Raw genomic sequence first — 23,534 nt, 5'->3', positions numbered from 1 at the left:
CAGTCAATGAGGTTGTTTCAACCTGCACCATCAGTCAATGAGGTTAAGGTATGGTTATATTTCAACCTGCACCATCAGTCAATGAGGTTGTTAAGGTATGGTTCTATTTTAACCTGAACCATCAGTCAATGAGGTTAAGGTATGGTTCTATTTCAACCTGCACCATCAGTCAACGAGGTTAAGGTATGGTTCTATTTCAACCTGAACCATCAGTCAATGAGGTTGTTAAGGTATGGTTCTATTTTAACCTGCACCATCAGTCAATGAGGTTAAGGTATGGTTCTATTTTAACCTGCACCATCAGTCAATGAGGTTGTTAAGGTATGGTTCTATTTCAACCTGCACCATCAGTCAATGAGGTTGTTAAGGTATGGTTCTATTTCAACCTGAACCATCAGTCAATGAGGTTGTTAAGGTATGGTTCTATTTCAACCTGCACCATCAGTCAATGAGGTTGTTAAGGTATGTGACTCATTTCAGGAAACTAGGTGTATGTCTCACTTCACTACATATCAGGAGAACCGTTTGAAATTAAACAAAAAAAATAAAAATAGAAATGCATTTTTGGGCAGAAATGCCTTCTGGAACATGTAAACTTGCAAGAGCCTTAACAACAAAAGTGTATGCCATCTTTAAATACGAATCAAATTGTTAAATGACTTGCATAGTTGGTTTAGCAACAGAAAAAGACAGGAATCTTCCCGCTAGCCATGATTGGCTGAGATAATGGATGGGCGGGACATGCTGAGAGATGAGTTTGGATTGGTCTACCATGTAGCATGCTTCTGTCTATAACATGAGCTGCTCATTATGTATAGATAATCCTTTCTAACGTGGCTTTTTTGAAAAAGATACCACAAAGACCTTCAAAAGTGTTGCTAATGATCTCCACTTTCTGGAGGACGATTGTGCCATACTGACTCTCTCGGAGTCTGAAAAGGAATAAGATGACGAGGAAATAAGTTGACCGAGTTTTGAAATCAGTGGAATGCCCGGTGGAAGCAGAGCATGACAGCTAACGAGATCGAGAAGATTCTGCCGTTTGATTGCAAATATGTGGAGGGAGTCGAAAAGAGAACACACAAAACACCTATCTCCCGGATTACATCATCAAACTAAGGGTAACCATGGCATCCGTGACAGAGAGGAAGAAGCATCCATCCATGTGAACGGGTAAGAGTCTAGCTACATTTTTAGATATGTATAATATCTAATTTTGTCAGAAAGTTGTTTTCATTGCAAGTTAAAGCGTACTGTTAGTTAGCTAGCTAGCTGATGTTAGGTGGCTGGCTTGCGAGCTAACGTTATGTGTATGATCTGTGTAGTAATATTATTTGCTTCTCAGAAATCCATTTGCATTGCTAGTTATAGACTAATGTTAGCTAGCTAGCTAGTTGGTTAGCTTTAGCTACCTGCAAATTCATGCATGGTAGTAACGTTATGAGTTGGAATTATGGTTAATTGTTTAGCTAGCTAGCTACCTACAGGTCTAAACAAAAGACTCCACTGTGCAAGTGACCATTTCACTGTACCGTTGACACTTTCTGTATCCTGTCCATATGACAAATAAACATAGATTTGATTTGATATAGTGTGTGTTTACTAGAGACTAATGTGAAGAACAACATGACCTGCGCCAAAGTCAAATTAGGACATAGCGTTAGGCCAACGAGACAGTGTCCAAGTTCTAAAATTCTCCAGTAGAATGCTCTGCTTTTATTGCATCACACTCACAACCGGAAGTCATTTGTCATTAGCTCGGCATTAACTTGTAAATAATGATCTTGTTGCGAGTTTATTTTCCTTTAGTAATGAATACAAATTAGCTAAAGTTAAGACATTGTCAGCTATGATATAGTCAATATTTGAACCCGGATAGCCAGCTAACTTAACATTAGCTAACAAGCTAGAAACGAACCAAAACATTGTATTGAAAGTTGCTTTTAATTGCCTGGTTTCCTAGATTGACATTTACTAAACTCAGTTTAAATGAATCCTTAAAGAGATGGGTGGGGCTAAAGCTTGAGAGGATGTGAACGATGCTGAATGGTGGTTACAGTTTATCAACTTTCAAAGCAGAATAACTTTCCCATTGTTCCTCAACTGTAGTGTCTGATATACCATTTTTCTAGTTCTGAGTCTCTACTTTTATCCAATGTAAAAAAAACGATTTCAATTTTTGCTACATAAGACCGAATCGAACCAATCGGTCAGGTACGGTTACATTTTAACCTGCACCATTAGACATTGAGGATAAGGTATATTTTAATTTAACCTGCACCATTAGTCATTGAGGATAAGGTATGTTAATTTAACCTGTACCATTAGTCATTGAGGATAAGGTATATTTTAATTTAACCTGCACCATTAGTCATTGAGGATAAGGTATGTTAATTTAACCTGTACCATTAGTCATTGAGGTTAAGGTATATTTTAATTTAACCTGTACCATTAGACATTGAGGATAAGGTATATTTTAATTTAACCTGCACCATTAGTCATTGAGGATAAGGTATATTTTAATTTAACCTGTACCATTAGTCATTGAGGATAAGGTATATTTTAATTAACCTGTACCATTAGTCATTGAGGATAAGGTATATTTTAATTTAACCTGTACCATTAGTCATTGAGGATAAGGTATATTTTAATTTAACCTGCACCATTAGTCATTGAGGATAAGGTATGTTAATTTAACCTGCACCATTGTTTCTGTGAATAATTTAGGTCTGAAAAAGGACATTTGAAAGACAGTGCAGGCAGATGTTATATTCAATATGGGTTCCTAGGATCACATTACAAAGTAAAAAAACAAACAATATTCGTATAAAACGAGTTACATATTTTTAATGAATTATCCCTCCCCCCAAAAATCCATAATCACACAAAACAATTCAAAACCAATTTCTCACTTTTCAATGTTTTAAGATGTTGAGGCATACAGCATTATCTTAATAAATCACTTTTCCTACAGTCAGACTACTACTTAAGAGTTGAAAATCTAATTATATTATTGGACAGGGTGTCATTAAGTACACTTGTTCACATTATTTCCTGTATGTGGCACAAAAATAACAAATATATCCACTTAAGCCCACGGCTAGGGCCATGGTAATATATCCACTGAATGGAGGCCATGGTAATATATCCACTGAATGGAGGCCATGGTAATATATCCACTGAATGGAGGCCATGGTAATATATCCACTGAATGGAGGCCATGGTAATATATCCACTGAATGGAGGCCATGGTAATATATCCACTGAATGGAGGCCATGGTAATATATCCACTGAATGGAGGCCATGGTAATATATCCACTGAATGGAGGCCATGGTAATATATCCACTTAGAGGACCATGGTAATATATCCACTTAGAGGACCACGGCTAGGCCCATGGTAATATATCCACTTAGAGGACCACGGCTAGGCCCATGGTAATATATCCATTTAGAGGACCACGGCTAGGCCCATGGTAATATATCCACTTAGAGGACCACGGCTAGGCCCATGGTAATATATCCACTTAGAGGACCACGGCTAGGCCCATGGTAATATATCCACTTAGAGGACCATGGCTAGGCCCATGGTAATATATCCACTTAGAGGACCACGGCTAGGCCCATGGTAATATATCCACTTAGAGGACCACGGCTAGGCCCATGGTAATATATCCACTTAGAGGACCATGGCTTCTCACCCATGGTAATATATCCACTTAGAGGACCATGGCTAGGCCCATGGTAATATATCCACTTAGAGGACCATGGCTAGGCCCATGGTAATATATCCACTTAGAGGACCACGGCTAGGCCCATGGTAATATATCCACTTAGAGGACCATGGCTAGGCCCATGGTAATATATCCACTTAGAGGACCATGGCTAGGCCCATGGTAATATATCCACTTAGAGGACCATGGCTAGGCCCATGGTAATATATCCACTTCGAGGACCACGGTTAGGCCCATGGAAATATATCCACTTCGAGGACCACGGTTAGGCCCATGGTAATATATCCACTTAGAGGACCACGGCTAGGCCCATGGTAATATATCCATTTAGAGGACCACGGCTAGGCCCATGGTAATATATCCACTTAGAGGACCATGGCTAGGCCCATGGTAATATATCCACTTAGAGGACCATGGCTAGGCCCATGGTAATATATCCACTTAGAGGACCACGGCTAGGCCCATGGTAATATATCCACTTAGAGGACCATGGCTAGGCCCATGGTAATATATCCACTTAGAGGACCATGGCTAGGCCCATGGTAATATATCCACTTAGAGGACCATGGCTAGGCCCATGGTAATATATCCACTTCGAGGACCACGGTTAGGCCCATGGTAATATATCCACTTCGAGGACCACGGTTAGGCCCATGGTAATATATCCACTTAGAGGACCACGGCTAGGCCCATGGTAATATATCCATTTAGAGGACCACGGCTAGGCCCATGGTAATATATCCACTTAGAGGACCATGGCTAGGCCCATGGTAATATATCCACTTAGAGGACCATGGCTAGGCCCATGGTAATATATCCACTTAGAGGACCATGGCTAGGCCCATGGTAATATATCCACTTAGAGGACCATGGCTAGGCCCATGATAATCTGAAATATTTGAAAATAAAATAAATGATTACGGCACACACTTCAAGTGATCATCCCCACACAGAGTCAGCTTCTCTCCAGTGCAGAACAGAGTAACCAGCCAAAGACTGAAGATCATTTCCCTATTATCAAATTAAAACATTTTTTTATTTAAAAAAAAAATCCTCTCTAAGAACAGCTCTATTCATTCTTTCCATAAACTGAATTTCTGACAACTGATTCATTTAGTCTGGATTTATGAGGGGGGTAAAACCAAGGAAACATGACACACTCACAAGACGGATGACAGCCTTTGGCTTTACCATTCCAAATCACAAATCTCAACACATTGAATCTCTATCCATGTGCGTATCAGCTACCAGTAGCAGAATGACAAGACAAACTTCCACTGGAATCTCTCGCGGGGCACAGCGCTTGTTTTGTGTCCGGGGGGGGGGGGGGGGGGGGCATCTACGGTCTTCTAGGCGGAGCCGACCTGTGTGTGTGTTTCTGGTCTAGGGGGAGACAGAGCTGCGTGACGTGGCGTCTCGGATCTTCTAGGGGGAGCCGACCTGCGTGTGTGTTTCTGGTCTAGGGGGAGACAGAGCTGGCCTCCTGGTAGATGAAGGAGTAGAGGCTGACGTCGGGACAGCGGGTGAAGCAGCTCTGACACATTGAGCTGTAGTACTGACCCAGCAAACTGTACAGAGCCCCTATGAGACAGAGACAGAGACTATGTCAGATACATCATTCATTCACCAAACAACCACAGCAGAGAATTTAGCAGAGGGCAAATATAAACAAATAGTATTGCAATTCTAATTGATTTTACAGTTTGTGATTTAATAAAGCGAATTGCTTACCAAAATTACATAATTCTATAACCAATATAGTAAGATGTATGCCATTGCAATGTGCAAAATACTGCATACATGTCAATGTTGTATGTATAGAACTATAGAACACCAGACAGTGGTGTATGTATAGAACTACAGAACACTAGACAGTGTTGTATGTATAGAACTATAGAACACTAGACAGTGTTGTATGTATAGAACTATAGAACACCGGACAGTGTTGTATGTATAGAATTATAGAACACCAGACAGTGTTGTATGTCTAGAACTATAGAACACTAGACAGTGTTGTATGTCAAGAACTACAGAACACTAGACAGTGTTGTATGTCAAGAACTACAGAACACTAGACAGTGTTGTATGTCAAGAACTACAGAACACTAGACAGTGTTGTATGTATAGAACTACAGAACACCAGACAGTGTTGTATGTATAGAACTATAGAACACCAGACAGTGTTGTATGTTAAGAACTACAGAACACTAGACAGTGTTGTATGTATAGAACTACAGAACACCAGACAGTGTTGTATGTATAGAACTACAGAACACCAGACAGTGTTGTATGTATAGAACTACAGAACACCAGACAGTGTTGTATGTATAGAACTATAGAACACCAGACAGTGTTGTATGTATAGAACTATAGAACACCAGACAGTGTTGTATGTATAGAACACTAGACAGTGTTGTATGTATAGAACTATAGAACACCAGACAGTGTTGTATGTATAGAACTATAGAACACCAGACAGTGTTGTATGTATAGAACTATAGAATACCAGACAGTGTTGTATGTATAGAACTATAGAATACCAGACAGTGTTGTATGTATAGAATTATAGAACACCAGACAGTGTTGTATGTATAGAACACCAGACAGTGTTGTATGTATAGAACTATAGAACACCAGACAGTGTTGTATGTATAGAACTATAGAACACCAGACAGTGTTGTATGTATAGAACACCAGACAGTGTTGTATGTATAGAACACCAGACAGTGTTGTATGTATAGAACACCAGACAGTGTTGTATGTATAGAATTATAGAACACCAGGCAGTGTTGTATGTATAGAACTATAGAACACCAGACAGTGTTGTATGTATAGAACACCAGACAGTGTTGTATGTATAGAACTACAGAACACCAGACAGTGTTGTATGTATAGAACTATAGAACACCAGACAGTGTTGTATGTATAGAACTATAGAACACTAGACAGTGTTGTATGTATAGAACTATAGAACACCAGACAGTGTTGTATGTATAGAACTATAGAACACTAGACAGTGTTGTATGTATAGAACTATAGAACACCAGACAGTGTTGTATGTATAGAACTATAGAACACCAGACAGTGTTGTATGTATAGAACTATAGAACACCAGACAGTGTTGTATGTCCAGAACTATAGAACACCAGACAGTGTTGTATGTATAGAATTATAGAACACCAGACAGTGTTGTATGTATAGAATTATAGAACACCAGACAGTGTTGTATGTATAGAACTATAGAACACCAGACAGTGTTGTATGTATAGAACACCAGACAGTGTTGTATGTATAGAACTATAGAACACCAGACAGTGTTGTATGTATAGAACTATAGAATACCAGACAGTGTTGTATGTATAGAACTACAGAACACCAGACAGTGTTGTATGTATAGAACTATAGAACACCAGTGTTGTATGTATAGAACTACAGAACACCAGACAGTGTTGTATGTATAGAACTATAGAACACCAGGCAGTGTTGTATGTATAGAACTATAGAACACCAGACAGTGTTGTATGTATAGAACACTAGACAGTGTTGTATGTATAGAACTATAGAACACCAGACAGTGTTGTATGTATAGAACTATAGAACACCAGACAGTGTTGTATGTATAGAACTATAGAACACCAGACAGTGTTGTATGTATAGAACTATAGAACACTAGACAGTGTTGTATGTATAGAACTATAGAACACCAGACAGTGTTGTATGTATAGAACTATAGAATACCAGACAGTGTTGTATGTATAGAACTATAGAACACCAGACAGTGTTGTATGTATAGAACTATAGAACACCAGACAGTGTTGTATGTATAGAACACCAGACAGTGTTGTATGTATAGAACACCAGACAGTGTTGTATGTATAGAATTATAGAACACCAGACAGTGTTGTATGTATAGAACTATAGAACACCAGACAGTGTTGTATGTATAGAACTATAGAATACCAGACAGTGTTGTATGTATAGAACTATAGAACACCAGACAGTGTTGTATGTATAGAACTATAGAACACCAGACAGTGTTGTATGTATAGAACTATAGAACACCAGACAGTGTTGTATGTATAGAACACCAGACAGTGTTGTATGTATAGAACACCAGACAGTGTTGTATGTATAGAATTATAGAACACCAGACAGTGTTGTATGTATAGAACTATAGAACACCAGACAGTGTTGTATGTATAGAACTATAGAACACTAGACAGTGTTGTATGTATAGAACTATAGAACACTAGACAGTGTTGTATGTATAGAACTATAGAACACCAGACAGTGTTGTATGTATAGAACTATAGAACACCAGACAGTGTTGTATGTATAGAACTATAGAACACCAGACAGTGTTGTATGTATAGAACTATAGAACACTAGACAGTGTTGTATGTATAGAACTATAGAACACCAGACAGTGTTGTATGTCTAGAACTATAGAACACCAGACAGTGTTGTATGTATAGAACACTAGACAGTGTTGTATGTATAGAACTATAGAACACTAGACAGTGTTGTATGTATAGAACTATAGAACACTAGACAGTGTTGTATGTATAGAACTATAGAACACCAGACAGTGTTGTATGTATAGAACTATAGAACACCAGACAGTGTTGTATGTATAGAACACCAGACAGTGTTGTATGTATAGAACTATAGAACACCAGACAGTGTTGTATGTATAGAACACCAGACAGTGTTGTATGTATAGAACACTAGACAGTGTTGTATGTATAGAACACTAGACAGTGTTGTATGTATAGAACTATAGAACACCAGACAGTGTTGTATGTATAGAACACCAGACAGTGTTGTATGTATAGAACACCAGACAGTGTTGTATGTATAGAACACTAGACAGTGTTGTATGTATAGAACTATAGAACACCAGACAGTGTTGTATGTATAGAACTATAGAACACCAGACAGTGTTGTATGTATAGAACTATAGAACACCAGACAGTGTTGTATGTATAGAACTATAGAACACCAGACAGTGTTGTATGTATAGAACACCAGACAGTGTTGTATGTATTGTGACGATCCTCCCACTCTGTCTGCCGTATTCTGTCTTTGTTCTTGTTTCCTTATTAGGATGCCGGTGGGCGGAGTTGAGAGGGTCGTCAGCTACATGGGAAACACCTGGGCCAGGTGTCTCCCAGGATAAATACACCACTTCCCCATTCATGGAGGAGACTCTCTCCAGGCAGACACCTTATGTAGATTGTGTTGTGGTTCTTGGTGACCTTTTGTTTGTTTGCTTTGGCACCTTTCAACACCCTGCATTATCACATTCATGCATGCAAAACACTCACTTACACTACTGATTACTGATTACACACACCATTGTATATTTTCCTTAGTTGCTTTAGTTAATAAATATGTTTTGCTACTCCTTATCTCCACGTTGTCTCCCTTTGTTACGGGCTTTGAGCCGGTTCGTGACAGTATAGAATTATAGAACACCAGACAGTGTTGTAATGTATAGAATTATAGAACACCAGACAGTGTTGTATGTATAGAACTATAGAACACCAGACAGTGTTGTATGTATAGAACTATAGAACACCAGACAGTGTTGTATGTATAGAACACCAGACAGTGTTGTATGTATAGAATTATAGAACACTAGACAGTGTTGTATGTATAGAACTATAGAACACCAGACAGTGTTGTATGTATAGAACTATAGAACACCAGACAGTGTTGTATGTATAGAACTATAGAACACCAGACAGTGTTGTATGTATAGAACTATACAACACCAGACAGTGTTGTATGTATAGAACACCAGACAGTGTTGTATGTATAGAACTATAGAACACTAGACAGTGTTGTATGTATAGAACTATAGAACACTAGACAGTGTTGTATGTATAGAACTATAGAACACCAGACAGTGTTGTATGTATAGAACACCAGACAGTGTTGTATGTATAGAACTATAGAACACCAGACAGTGTTGTATGTATAGAACACTAGACAGTGTTGTATGTCCAGAACTATAGAACAGACAGTGTTGTATGTATAGAATTATAGAACACCAGACAGTGTTGTATGTATAGAACTATAGAACACCAGACAGTGTTGTATGTATAGAACTATAGAACACTAGACAGTGTTGTATGTATAGAACTATAGAACACCAGACAGTGTTGTATGTATAGAACTATAGAACACCAGACAGTGTTGTATGTATAGAACTATAGAACACTAGACAGTGTTGTATGTATAGAACTATAGAACACCAGACAGTGTTGTATGTATAGAACTATAGAACACCAGACAGTGTTGTATGTATAGAACTATAGAACACCAGACAGTGTTGTATGTATAGAATTATAGAACACTAGAGAGTGTTGTATGTATAGAATTATAGAACACCAGACAGTGTTGTATGTATAGAATTATAGAACACTAGAGAGTGTTGTATGTATAGAACTATAGAACACCAGACAGTGTTGTATGTATAGAACTATAGAACACCAGACAGTGTTGTATGTATAGAATTATAGAACACCAGACAGTGTTGTATGTATAGAACTATAGAACACCAGACAGTGTTGTATGTATAGAACTATAGAACACCAGACAGTGTTGTATGTATAGAACTATAGAACACTAGACAGTGTTGTATGTATAGAATTATAGAACACCAGACAGTGTTGTATGTATAGAACACCAGACAGTGTTGTATGTATAGAACTATAGAACACCAGACAGTGTTGTATGTATAGAACTATAGAACACTAGACAGTGTTGTATGTATATAACTATAGAACACCAGACAGTGTTGTATGTACAGAACTATAGAACACCAGACAGTGTTGTATGTATATAACTATAGAACACCAGACAGTGTTGTATGTACAGAACTATAGAACACCAGACAGTGTTGTATGTACAGAACTATAGAACACCAGACAGTGTTGTATGTATATAACTATAGAACACCAGACAGTGTTGTATGTACAGAACTATAGAACACCATACAGTGTTGTATGTCTAGAACTATAGAACACCAGACAGTGTTGTATGTATAGAACTATATGGTAGTGGGAGATCTGGTGTGAGCCAGGGGAATACAGTAGATATGACATGGTAATGTGGATAGGGAGATAGCGTGTGCCTTACCGACGCTTACGTGTCTCTGTGTGAGGGTTAGGGACATGGTAATGTGGATAGGGAGATAGCATGTGCCTTACCGACGCTGACGTGTCTCTGTGTGAGGAAGTAGTGCATGTCGTAGACGTCTTTCATCAGGGCGCTGTCACCAAAGGTGAAATAGGCCACGTCTCGGCCTGCCTCAGAGGCTGCCAGAATCTGGAGCAGAGCTGGAGGGGTGGAGAGATGTAGGGGGGAGAGAGAAGGACGGAGAGAGAGAGAGGGAGAGACCGTGAGAGACATGGAGACAGACAGAGAGAGAGAGAGAGAAACTGTCTATACAGGACCGATACTTTCTACAGAACCAGTACAAGACATGATACAAGGGTCAGAGTAAACATGCTGAAGACAGCGACAATACAACCAGATTCAACCGGCGCCATTTAAAACTGTCATATTACACACCATGGCTCAGAATGAATGAAGAAATTACTAAAATACCCAGTCCCCCACTGAGGAGCCAGACTTAGTCACCGTGTGAGCAAGGGAAGGCAGGCTCTGGCCCCAGAACCTTGTGAATATTTCATTAAGAGTCTGGAAATAAAGTCTGCTTTATTAATAAAGAAACCGCGACAGAGAGAGGCAACAGTAACGAGCTACGAACGCTGCTGAATAAACATCTGCCACGGTGGGGGGGCTGAAGCTTCTCCTTTCAGACTTTCCTTTCCTCCTTGTTTTACATTGTCATCACTCTTTCAACTTGTCCCACAATTAAAAGTATGGGATGGAGCGATTCGAGAGAGAGTCCAGGTAAACAGAGGGGAACATTGGGCTATATTAAGTGTCTGTGTCCCCCAGAGGCATGTCATTAAGAAGAAAGTGGAGTAAGAAAACTGCCAGTTGACTTCAGAGACCTGGACTGACGTTAGGCTAATTAACTAACTGGTTCCGGACCGATGCTAGGCTAATTAACTAACTGGTTCCGGACCGATGCTAGGCTAATTAACTAACTGGTTCCGGACCGATGCTAGGCTAATTAACTAACTGGTTCCGGACCGACGCTAGGCTAATTAACTAACTGGTTCCGGACCGATGCTAGGCTAATTAACTAACTGGTTCCGGACCGACGCTAGGCTAATTAACTAACTGGTTCCGGACCGATGCTAGGCTAACTAACTAACTTGTTCTGGACCGATGCTAGGCTAACTAACTAACTGGTTCTGGACCGATACTAGGCTAATTAACTAACTGATTCTGGACCGATACTAGGCTAATTAACTAACTTGTTCTGGACCGATGCTAGGCTAATGAACTAACTGGAATACATGCTGATAAACCATATATACAGTACCTTCAGAAAGTATTCACACCCCTTGACTTTTCAAGCATTTTGTTTGGTTTAGGACTGATGCTAGGCTAATTAACAAACTTGTAAAAAACTAAAAAAAGTTTAATCGATTTTGAATTCAGGCTGTAACAACAAAATGTGGAATAAGTCAAGGGGTATGACTACTTTCTGGAGGCACTTTATATACCAAACATTAGGAACACCTTCCTAACATTGATAGTTTCCCCTCCCCTCCTTTTCCCCTCAGAACAGCCTCAATTAATCGGGGTATGAACTCTACAAGGTGTCGAAAGCGTTCCACAGGGATGCTGGCCCATGTTGACTACAATGTTTCTCACAGTTGTGTCAGGTTGGCTGGATGTCCTTTGGGTGGTGGACCATTCTTGACCATATACATGGAAAACTGTTGAGCGAGAAAAACCCAGGTCATATGTCAAAACTATAACTGGGCCACTCAAGAACATTCAATGTCGTTTTGGTAAGCAACTCCAGTGTATATTTGGCCTTCTATTTTAGGTTATTGTCCTGCTGAAAGGTGAATTTCACTCCCATTGTCTGTTGGAAAGCAGACAACCAGGTTTACCTCCCAGATTTTGCTTAGCTCTATTTAGTTTATTTTTATCCTAACACACTCCCTAGTCCTTGTCAATGACAAGCATACCCATAACATGATGCAGTCACCACCAAGATTGAAAATATGAAGAGTGGTACTCAGTGATGAGTTATGTTTGGGGCAAATCCAACATAACACATTGTAATCGCCACATTTTTTGCAGTTTTACTTTCATGCAAACAAGATGCATGTTCCGGAATATTTTTTAGTCTGTACAGGCTTCCTTCTTTTCACTCTGTCATTTAGGTTAATACAATGTTGTTGATCCATATTCCGTTTTCTCCCATCACAGCCATTATACTCTGAGTGTTAGCGGTAGTTTAGTCTCACAGCACCACTGGGTGCTAAGTGTTAGCAGTAGTTTAGCCTCACAGCACCACTGGGTGCTAAGTTTTAGCGGTAGTTTAGCCTCACAGCACCAGTGGGTGCTAAGAGTTAGCGGTAGTTCAGTCTCACAGCACCACTGGGTGCTAAGTCTTAGCGGTAGTTTAGCCTCACAGCACCACTGGGTGCTAAGTGTTAGCGGTAGTTTAGCCTCACAGCACCACTGGGTGCTAAGAGTTAGCGGTAGTTTAGCCTCACGGCACCACTGGGTGCTAAGTGTTAGCGGTAGTTTAGCCTCACGGCACCACTGGGTGCTAAGTGTTAGCGGTAGTTTAGCCTCACGGCACCACTGGGTGCTAAGTGTTAGCGGTAGTTTAGTCTCACAGCACCACTGGGTGCTAAGTGTTAGCGGTAGTTTAGCCTCACAGCACCACTGGGTGATAAGTGTTAGCGGTAGTTTAGTCTCACAGCACCACTGGGTGCTAAGTGTTAGCGGTAGTTTAGCCTCACAGCACCACTGGGTGCTAAGTGTTAGCGGTAGTTTAGTCTCACAGCACCACTGGGTGCTAAGTGTTAGCAGTAGTTTAGCCTCACAGCACCACTGGGTGCTAATGTGTTATTGGTAGTTTAGCCTCACAGCACCAGTGGGTGCTAAGAGTTAGCGGTAGTTTAGCCTCACAGCACCACTGGGTGCTAAGTGTTAGCGGTAGTTTAGTCTCACAGCACCACTGGGTGCTAAGTGTTAGCGGTAGTTTAGCCTCACAGCACCACTGGGTGCTAAGTTTTAGCGGTAGTTTAGTCTCACAGCACCACTGGGTGCTAAGTGTTAGCGGTAGTTTAGCTTCACAGCACCACTGGGTGCTAAGTGTTAGCGGTAGTTTAGCCTCACAGCACCACTGGGTGCTAAGAGTTAGCGGTAGTTTAGCCTCACAGCACCACTGGGTGCTAAGTGTTAGCGGTAGTGCAGTAGTCTAGTGGTATCCTCCTCTGAGCCCCTGCCTGAGATTTTACCGTAATTCTGTTACAAAAATTTGCATCTGCACAGCTTTTCCCTGTAAATGTTCATAAAAACAATTTTACTGTGTAAATGATTTAAAGTTAGTCCTTGTGCATAGAGTTGTACGGTTTGTTAAACTTTGAAATCAAATGGTTTTATGTTTGGCATACATTCCTAAGTGAAAAATCGTGAGCCTCGGCGTAAATCCGTTAACGTGGAATTGCCCCCAGGTCTATAATGGATAGGTGGGCTGGGGCAGGCGATCAATTCCACTGTTAATGAAAAATATTAACGTTGTCAGTTGATCAATATGACGGGCGACAAATGGGCATTAAGTAAATAAATGTATTCCACAGCCAAGGCTAACGGAGAGAGGGGCCAGTTCACACTAACAGGCAATGCGTCCCAAATGGCACCCTATTCAGTACACTACTTTTGGCCATGGTCCATATAGGGTGTACACTACATTATAGGGAATAGGGTGCCATTTGGGACTCAAATCAGGGCCCGTTGAAAAGCATGGCTTTTCATGGAGATTTAATCATATTCTCTCCTATACTCAACAGTACAGTCCAATTTGGACCACGTTAAACAATTCATGGATTCTTTAAAATGTTTTTTAAATATTTTTTAATAAGGTTTAAATAGCAAGTATTGTGATATGTGCTTGTGTTTTATTTAATTTTTTAACCTACCTTTAGTTCAATTCAAGTTGCCCTGGATAAGAACGGTGCTTAACTTGGGCCGGAACATGGTACCGGCACACAAAATGAGTACAGGCACATTCAGTCCACCTCAAGAAGTGGATAAGAGTGGCTCCTAAATGACTAAAATGTAAAATCAGCCATTTTGAGTGTAGTGTTGCCCCATGCTTACCCTTAAACCTAGCGTCTCCACCGAACACACCGCAACCCCAGTTTCCTGTAGCAACCGCAGAGAGATCCTGACTCTTCTCCCCTGGGCGGGAAAAGCCACAGTATGCCTAAAGGATGGAGGGGGGGGGAAAGAAAGATTTAGAACAAAACACAAAAAAAGAGCAACCAAATTTCTCAGACAAGTGGTACCATGTAAATTGCACTGGTGAGAAATAAATCCTCAGTAAGTAGTCCTCAGTTGGCTGGTCGATGCTGAGAGTACGCATGTGACAGAATGTCAAGTCATCAGACCATGGCAGGCCCTGGCTGGGTACCAGCCAGTAGTAATGTGATGAGATCTCCTTGAACTACACTAAAGCCAGAAGGAAGCCTTTTGCTCCTCTGACGGCCGTTTCGCGCAGTCCGACGTCACCGGTTAGTGTAGTCCAACATCTCTGTTTAGTGTAGTCCCACATCTCTGTTTAGTGTAGTCCCACATCTCTGTTTAGTGTAGTCCCACATCTCTGTTTAGTGTAGTCCAACATCTCTGTTTAGTGTAGTCCCATCATCTCTGTTTAGTGTAGTCCCACATCCCTGTTTAGTGTAGTCCCACATCCCTGTTTAGTGTAGTCCCATCATCTCTGTTTAGTGTAGTCCCATCATCTCTGTTTAGTGTAGTCCCACATCCCTGTTTAGTGTAGTCCCACATCCCTGTTTAGTGTAGTCCCACATCTCTGTTTAGTGTAGTCCAACATCTCTGTTTAGTGTAGTCCAACATCTCTGTTTAGTGTAGTCCCACATCTCTGGTTAGTGTAGTCCCACATCTCTGTTTAGTGTAGTCCAACATCTCTGTTTAGTGTAGTCCCACATCTGTTTAGTGTAGTCCCACATCTCTGTTTAGTGTAGTCCCACATCTGTTTAGTGTAGTCCCACATCTCTGTTTAGTGTAGTCCCACATCTGTTTAGTGTAGTCCCACATCTCTGTTTAGTGTAGTCCCACATCTGTTTAGTGTAGTCCCACATCTCTGTTTAGTGTAGTCCCACATCTCTGTTTAGTGTAGTCCAACATCTCTGTTTAGTGTAGTCCCACATCTGGTTAGTGTAGTCCCACATCTCTGTTTAGTGTAGTCCCACATCTCTGTTTAGTGTAGTCCCACATCTCTGTTTAGTGTAGTCCCACATCTCTGTTTAGTGTAGTCACACATCTCTGTTTAGTGTAGTCCCACATCTCTGTTTAGTGTAGTCACACATCTCTGTTTAGTGTAGTCCCACATCTCTGTTTAGTGTAGTCCCACATCTCTGTTTAGTGTAGTCCCACATCTCTGTTTAGTGTAGTCCCACATCCCTGTTTAGTGTAGTCCCACATCCCTGTTTAGTGTAGTCCCACATCTCTGTTTAGTGTAGTCCCACATCTCTGTTTAGTGTAGTCCCACATCTCTGTTTAGTGTAGTCCCACATCTCTGTTTAGTGTAGTCCCACATCTCTGTTTAGTGTAGTCCCACATCCCTGTTTAGTGTAGTCCCACATCTCTGGTTAGTGTAGTCCCATCATCTCTGTTTAGTGTAGTCCCATCATCTCTGTTTAGTGTAGTCCCACATCCGTTTAGTGTAGTCCCACATCTCTGTTTAGTGTAGTCCCACATCTATGTTTAGTGTAGTCCCACATCTCTGGTTAGTGTAGTCCCACATCTCTGGTTAGTGTAGTCCCACATCTCTGTTTAGTGTAGTCCCACGTCACCGGTTAGTGTAGTCCCACATCTCTGTTTAGTGTAGTCCCACATCTCTGTTTAGTGTAGTCCCACATCTCTGTTTAGTGTAGTCCCACATCTCTGTTTAGTGTAGTCCCATCATCTCTGTTTAGTGTAGTCCCACATCCCTGTTTAGTGTAGTCCCACATCCCTGTTTAGTGTAGTCCCATCATCTCTGTTTTGTGTAGTCCCATCATCTCTGTTTAGTGTAGTCCCACATCCCTGTTTAGTGTAGTCCCACATCCCTGTTTAGTGTAGTCCCACATCTCTGTTTAGTGTAGTCCAACATCTCTGTTTAGTGTAGTCCAACATCTCTGTTTAGTGTAGTCCCACATCTCTGGTTAGTGTAGTCCCACATCCCTGTTTAGTGTAGTCCAACATCTCTGTTTAGTGTAGTCCAACATCTCTGTTTAGTGTAGTCCCACATCTGTTTAGTGTAGTCCCACATCTCTGTTTAGTGTAGTCCCACATCTGTTTAGTGTAGTCCCACATCTCTGTTTAGTGTAGTCCCACATCTGTTTAGTGTAGTCCCACATCTCTGTTTAGTGTAGTCCCACATCTGTTTAGTGTAGTCCCACATCTCTGTTTAGTGTAGTCCCACATCTGTTTAGTGTAGTCCCACATCTCTGTTTAGTGTAGTCCCACATCTCTGTTTAGTGTAGTCCAACATCTCTGTTTAGTGTAGTCCCACATCTGGTTAGTGTAGTCCCACATCTCTGTTTAGTGTAGTCCCACATCTCTGTTTAGTGTAGTCCCACATCTCTGTTTAGTGTAGTCCCACATCTCTGTTTAGTGTAGTCACACATCTCTGTTTAGTGTAGTCCCACATCTCTGTTTAGTGTAGTCACACATCTCTGTTTAGTGTAGTCCCACATCTCTGTTTAGTGTAGTCCCACATCTCTGTTTAGTGTAGTCCCACATCTCTGTTTAGTGTAGTCCCACATCTCTGTTTAGTGTAGTCCCACATCCCTGTTTAGTGTAGTCCCACATCCCTGTTTAGTGTAGTCCCACATCTCTGTTTAGTGTAGTCCCACATCCCTGTTTAGTGTAGTCCCACATCTCTGTTTAGTGTAGTCCCACATCTCTGTTTAGTGTAGTCCCACATCTCTGTTTAGTGTAGTCCCACATCCCTGTTTAGTGTAGTCCCACATCTCTGGTTAGTGTAGTCCCATCATCTCTGTTTAGTGTAGTCCCATCATCTCTGTTTAGTGTAGTCCCACATCCGTTTAGTGTAGTCCCACATCTCTGTTTAGTGTAGTCCCACATCTATGTTTAGTGTAGTCCCACATCTCTGGTTAGTGTAGTCCCACATCTCTGGTTAGTGTAGTCCCACATCTCTGTTTAGTGTAGTCCCACGTCACCGGTTAGTGTAGTCCCACATCTCTGTTTAGTGTAGTCCCACATCTCTGTTTAGTGTAGTCCCACATCTCTGTTTAGTGTAGTCCCACATCTCTGTTTAGTGTAGTCCCACATCTCTGTTTAGTGTAGTCCCATCATCTCTGTTTAGTGTAGTCCCACATCCCTGTTTAGTGTAGTCCCACATCCCTGTTTAGTGTAGTCCCATCATCTCTGTTTTGTGTAGTCCCATCATCTCTGTTTAGTGTAGTCCCACATCCCTGTTTAGTGTAGTCCCACATCCCTGTTTAGTGTAGTCCCACATCTCTGTTTAGTGTAGTCCAACATCTCTGTTTAGTGTAGTCCAACATCTCTGTTTAGTGTAGTCCCACATCTGTTTAGTGTAGTCCCACATCTCTGTTTAGTGTAGTCCCACATCTGTTTAGTGTAGTCCCACATCTCTGTTTAGTGTAGTCCCACATCTGTTTAGTGTAGTCCCACATCTCTGTTTAGTGTAGTCCCACATCTGTTTAGTGTAGTCCCACATCTCTGTTTCGTGTAGTCCCACATCTGTTTAGTGTAGTCCCACATCTCTGTTTAGTGTAGTCCCACATCTGTTTAGTGTAGTCCCACATCTCTGTTTAGTGTAGTCCCACATCTGTTTAGTGTAGTCCCACATCTCTGTTTAGTGTAGTCCCACATCTCTGTTTAGTGTAGTCCCACATCTGGTTAGTGTAGTCCCACATCTCTGTTTAGTGTGGTCCCACATCTCTGTTTAGTGTAGTCCCACATCTCTGTTTAGTGTAGTCCCACATCTCTGTTTAGTGTAGTCACACATCTCTGTTTAGTGTAGTCCCACATCTCTGTTTAGTGTAGTCCCACATCTGTTTAGTGTAGTCCCACATCTCCGTTTAGTGTAGTCCCACATCTCTGTTTAGTGTAGTCCCACATCCCTGTTTAGTGTAGTCCCACATCCCTGTTTAGTGTAGTCCCACATCTCTGTTTAGTGTAGTCCCACATCTCTGTTTAGTGTAGTCCCACATCTCTGTTTAGTGTAGTCCCACATCTCTGTTTAGTGTAGTCCCACATCCCTGTTTAGTGTAGTCCCACATCTCTGGTTAGTGTAGTCCCATCATCTCTGTTTAGTGTAGTCCCATCATCTCTGTTTAGTGTAGTCCCACATCCCTGTTTAGTGTAGTCCCACATCTCTGTTTAGTGTAGTCCCACATCTCTGTTTAGTGTAGTCCCACATCTCTGGTTAGTGTAGTCCCACATCTCTGGTTAGTGTAGTCCCACATCTCTGGTTAGTGTAGTCCCACATCTCTGTTTAGTGTAGTCCCACGTCACCGGTTAGTGTAGTCCCACATCTCTGGTTAGTGTAGTCCCACATCTCTGTTTAGTGTAGTCCCACATCTCTGTTTAGTGTAGTCCCACATCCCTGTTTAGTGTAGTCCCACATCCCTGTTTAGTGTAGTCCCACATCTCTGTTTAGTGTAGTCCCACATCCCTGTTTAGTGTAGTCCCACATCTCTGGTACGTTTCATAATGTAATCATGAGAACTCTAGTAGGATCCTATACATTGACACGTAAATGGAATATGTAACGTACTGGATACTGCCTGCCGGGCTTGAAGCTTGGCACATCATTCAATGTAATGGCACGCTGCGTGTCAACTAAAAGCCCCCGAAGAAAGATCCGGTTGGCCCGAGTATAAACCATGCATTTTTAAAACGATCATCTAACAACTTCACATGTTGTAGAACTGCCAATTACAGCTATCAGACCCTACAGCCCATTTACATCGCTACGGGAGGATTTTGATACGGATGGACTTGACATCCTCTAACATGACATGAGATACCTCAGCAAATTAAACGATATGAAGGGGCTCTGGACATCCATTTTCAGTTTCATCCCAAATGGCACCCTATTCCGTGGAAAGTAGTGCACTATATAGGGAATAGGGTGCCATTTGGGATGTACACTCCCCTGGAAGGCCAGAGGTAAATTCTAGGGTTTAAAAAGGGCAGATGGGACCGTTTCCTAAACAACCCTCCAAAACAGGATCTCCTGGTTATTTTTCCACTTCCTGTCAGAACGGTCAGCTTCTCTCTGAAGTGAAACCGGGACAACATCAACATTTCACGTCTTCATTTCACATTGTCGTTTTCCTATCGGAGAATATTACGTGAAGAAATGGATAAATACGTTTTTTTTATGATGTAATTAACCACCACGGTCAGGTTACTATTGTAAAAACTAAAATAATTGACAAAATAATAAATGTGTTCGCAATAACTTTACCGGTTAAACAAAAAATGTTGGATCGACTAATGCAGGAAGTAGCAGAGATCGTAATGAAACAGAGAGCCTTAACTAGCTAATCATAGACATGATCCATTCCTGAATCAACATGTTCATTATTGTTTACCCCAGAAGAACAGAGAGCCTTAACTAGCTAATCATAGACATGATCCATTCCTGAATCAACATGTTCATTATTGTTTACCCCAGAAGAAAAGAGAGCCTTAACTAGCTAATCATAGACATGATCCATTCCTGAATCAAAATGTTCATTATTGTTTACCCCAGAAGAACAGCGCACGTGAGTCATTTCAGATCACTTTACATTTGGCAGTAGTGATTACGAGATCATTGCGTTGTCTTTTGTCTGATTGTATGCAACGGCTAGACACTAACTCTATTAAATCAACGTGACGAGACTAATTTGAACTTAAATTATAAATTAAGGTTCTCGCTGATGCATATAATTTTTTTTTTTTAAAGGGACACACACACACACACACACACACACACACACACACACACACACACACGGAAGATCAAAGCTGAACATCAAAGAGCGGTAGCGGTACCCTGACACCCTCCTCACTTCCACTTTCATTAATATTACAGAACGTTCATATTTGTGTCTACAGTACAACGGAAGACAAAATTCACTTAAAAGCAGAAGCACTCCAGATACGAGAAGCAGAGAATGAGAGCTTCTCAAAGACGCAGCCAATTTTTTAAATACAGTATACACTAGTGACTCAAAGCCACAGAGCCACCATCTTGGTTCTCTCCCCCAACCATTGTAAAGAAGATTCTAGAAGCTATAGAACAATGTTTTACATTAGTTTTTCCCCCACATTACAAACACCTTAATCCATACTGTTAAATTATATTATACGAGTGAAACTAACAAATATATATACAAAAATGTTCCTTAAGTATAACTTTTAGAGAGTAATAAAAATGCTACTCTCCCCAATAAAACAAAACACTTAAATACATTTAATTTAGTTGTTGAAACATGTTATTTAAATACTGCAGAATCCCATTCATTCATATGGACTGCTTCTTCTGAGGAGTACCAATATGGCCGACCTGTGGCTTCAAAGCCTCTCATTGGCCCAATACATAGCATCAGCAATCCAGGGTTTATATACATCATTGACCCCAAACCAACATGACGACTATGTTCATGTTTTATAACTTGCCAAATGGTTGTTTTGTACTTGGTTGTTCTACAGTAACTCAATAAGATGAGCACGTAAGGTTGTTTCGTACTTGTTTGTTCTACAGTAGTGGTAACTCAATAAGATGAGCATATGATTCGTGGCTGGAGATTTGGGATAACGATCCTAAAATGTTCATGCATTTTTTTTTTTTTACTGAATGGAGTACATGAATGTACACTTTAGGATCACTCTCCCAAAACCTCCAGCCACTGTGGTGGTTCATTTCTGTATTATCAAACGAGGAGAGTCAAACTTATCACACAAGTCAGACTTATACGTAAACTGAATCTATTGCAATAGCGATGGCTGGTCGACGAACCACCCCCTCAGATGATTCGTTGAGAGCCACGACACTAAAATATTTTACAGCAAAGATCCACCCCCTAGTCTACATAACAAACAACAGATGTGTGGAACGGGTCACAAGCTGTCGACCACACTATCTACCAAGAGAGTTCTCATCTGTATTTTTCATAGCCGTCTATTCACCACCACAGAACAAAGCTGGCACTAAGACCACTCTCAACCAACTCTCTAAGGCCATAAGCAAATGCTCACCCAGAAGCAGCGCTCCTAGTGGCCAGGGACTTAAATGCAGGCAAACTGAAATCAGTTTTACCAAATTTTTACCATGTGCAACCAGAATTTTTTAAAATCCTAGAACCCCTATACCCCACACACAGAGATGCATACAAAGCTCCCTCGTCTTCCATTTGGCAAATCTGACCATACGTCTATCCTCCTGATTCCTGCTTACATGTAAAAACTAAAGGAGGAAGTACCAGTGACTCGCTTAATACGATGGTCAGATGACGCGGATGCTATGCTACAGGACTGTTTCGCAGCACAGACTGGAATATGTTCTGGGATTCATCCAATGGCATTGAGGAGAATACCAGCTCAGTCACCGGCTTCATCAATAAGTGCATCGATGACGTCGTCCCCACAGTGACTGTACATACATATCCCACCCACGACTGCGTGACCAAACAACTCCAACACCATCATTAAGTTTGCTGACGACACAACAGTGGTAGGCCTGATCACCGACAACGATGAGACGGCCTATAGGGAGGACGTCAGAGAACTATAGTAGACATTGATCAGGTGCACAAGGCTACATGTCTGCAAAAATAACATTCACTAAATTAAAGTTAAATAAATTATAATCCCCCCTCATTCACACGTGCCACTGTCAAGTTCAACACAACAAAACCCATATCTTTGGGCTACACGGCACATTACTACATTGTACACTTTCTGCCTGTGGACTTCTATTCTACAATGTGCCAGCAGAGCATGATACCCTCTGTTGGCATAATTAATCTCTTTCAGGCAGAGAGTAACACCTGGCATAACCCCTTTTAATCCACTGTATTGAAGAAGTGAGAAAGAGGGAAAGTGTGTTGTGTTCCTTTCACCTCTATAGTGGCATCCTGTTAAAACCAGGCCCAGCTACAGCTACACTTGATCCCTGAATCCACTTGTTTAAAAACGCCTCATTTTCACCTTATTCTCTCATTCTGGAAATGAACCACATACTGTAGAGGGAAAACATTAGTTACCAGATAGTGGTTAGTTCGATAACTAGTTTCACACAGATTGCCAGGGTCCCGTAAGCAACTAACGCGTTATAACTTGAAGAACGGCAAGGAGTCGTATATCAGTTAATACCGCTCCCCCTGGTCTAGTTACCACCACTCCCCCTGGTAGAGGTACCACCACTCCCCCTGGTCTAGTTACCACCACTCTCCCTGGTCTAGTTACCACCACTCCCCCTGGTCTAGTTACCACCACTCCCCCTGGTCTAGTTACCACCACTCCCCCTGGTCTAGTTACCACCGCTCCCCTGGTCTAGTTACCACTGCTCCCCTGGTCTAGGTACCACCACTCCCCTGGTCTCGTTACCACCACTCCCCTGGTCTAGTTACCACCACTCCCC

The 23,534-nt window shown here is 41.3% G+C and overlaps 1 protein-coding gene across 1 annotated transcript in view; it reads right to left on the bottom strand.

Annotated features, from left to right (window-relative positions):
* Positions 1-5,051: 5,051 nt before the first annotated feature.
* Positions 5,052-23,534, bottom strand: part of LOC115125108 (poly(ADP-ribose) glycohydrolase-like) — a 45,044-nt gene continuing 26,561 nt past the window's right edge. The window contains exons 7-9 of the mRNA XM_065002692.1: positions 15,008-15,113; positions 10,951-11,079; positions 5,052-5,314 (exon numbers count right to left, since the gene is read on the bottom strand). Of these exons, the coding sequence (XP_064858764.1) occupies positions 5,193-5,314; positions 10,951-11,079; positions 15,008-15,113 (357 nt within the window). The 3' untranslated portion in view covers positions 5,052-5,192. The remainder of the gene's footprint in view (positions 5,315-10,950; positions 11,080-15,007; positions 15,114-23,534) is intronic.

The sequence above is a fragment of the Oncorhynchus nerka genome, linkage group LG16 (assembly GCF_034236695.1).
Source record: "Oncorhynchus nerka isolate Pitt River linkage group LG16, Oner_Uvic_2.0, whole genome shotgun sequence".
NCBI classification, from domain to species: Eukaryota; Metazoa; Chordata; class Actinopteri; order Salmoniformes; family Salmonidae; genus Oncorhynchus; species Oncorhynchus nerka.
This window is presented reverse-complemented; position numbering and strand designations above follow the sequence as displayed.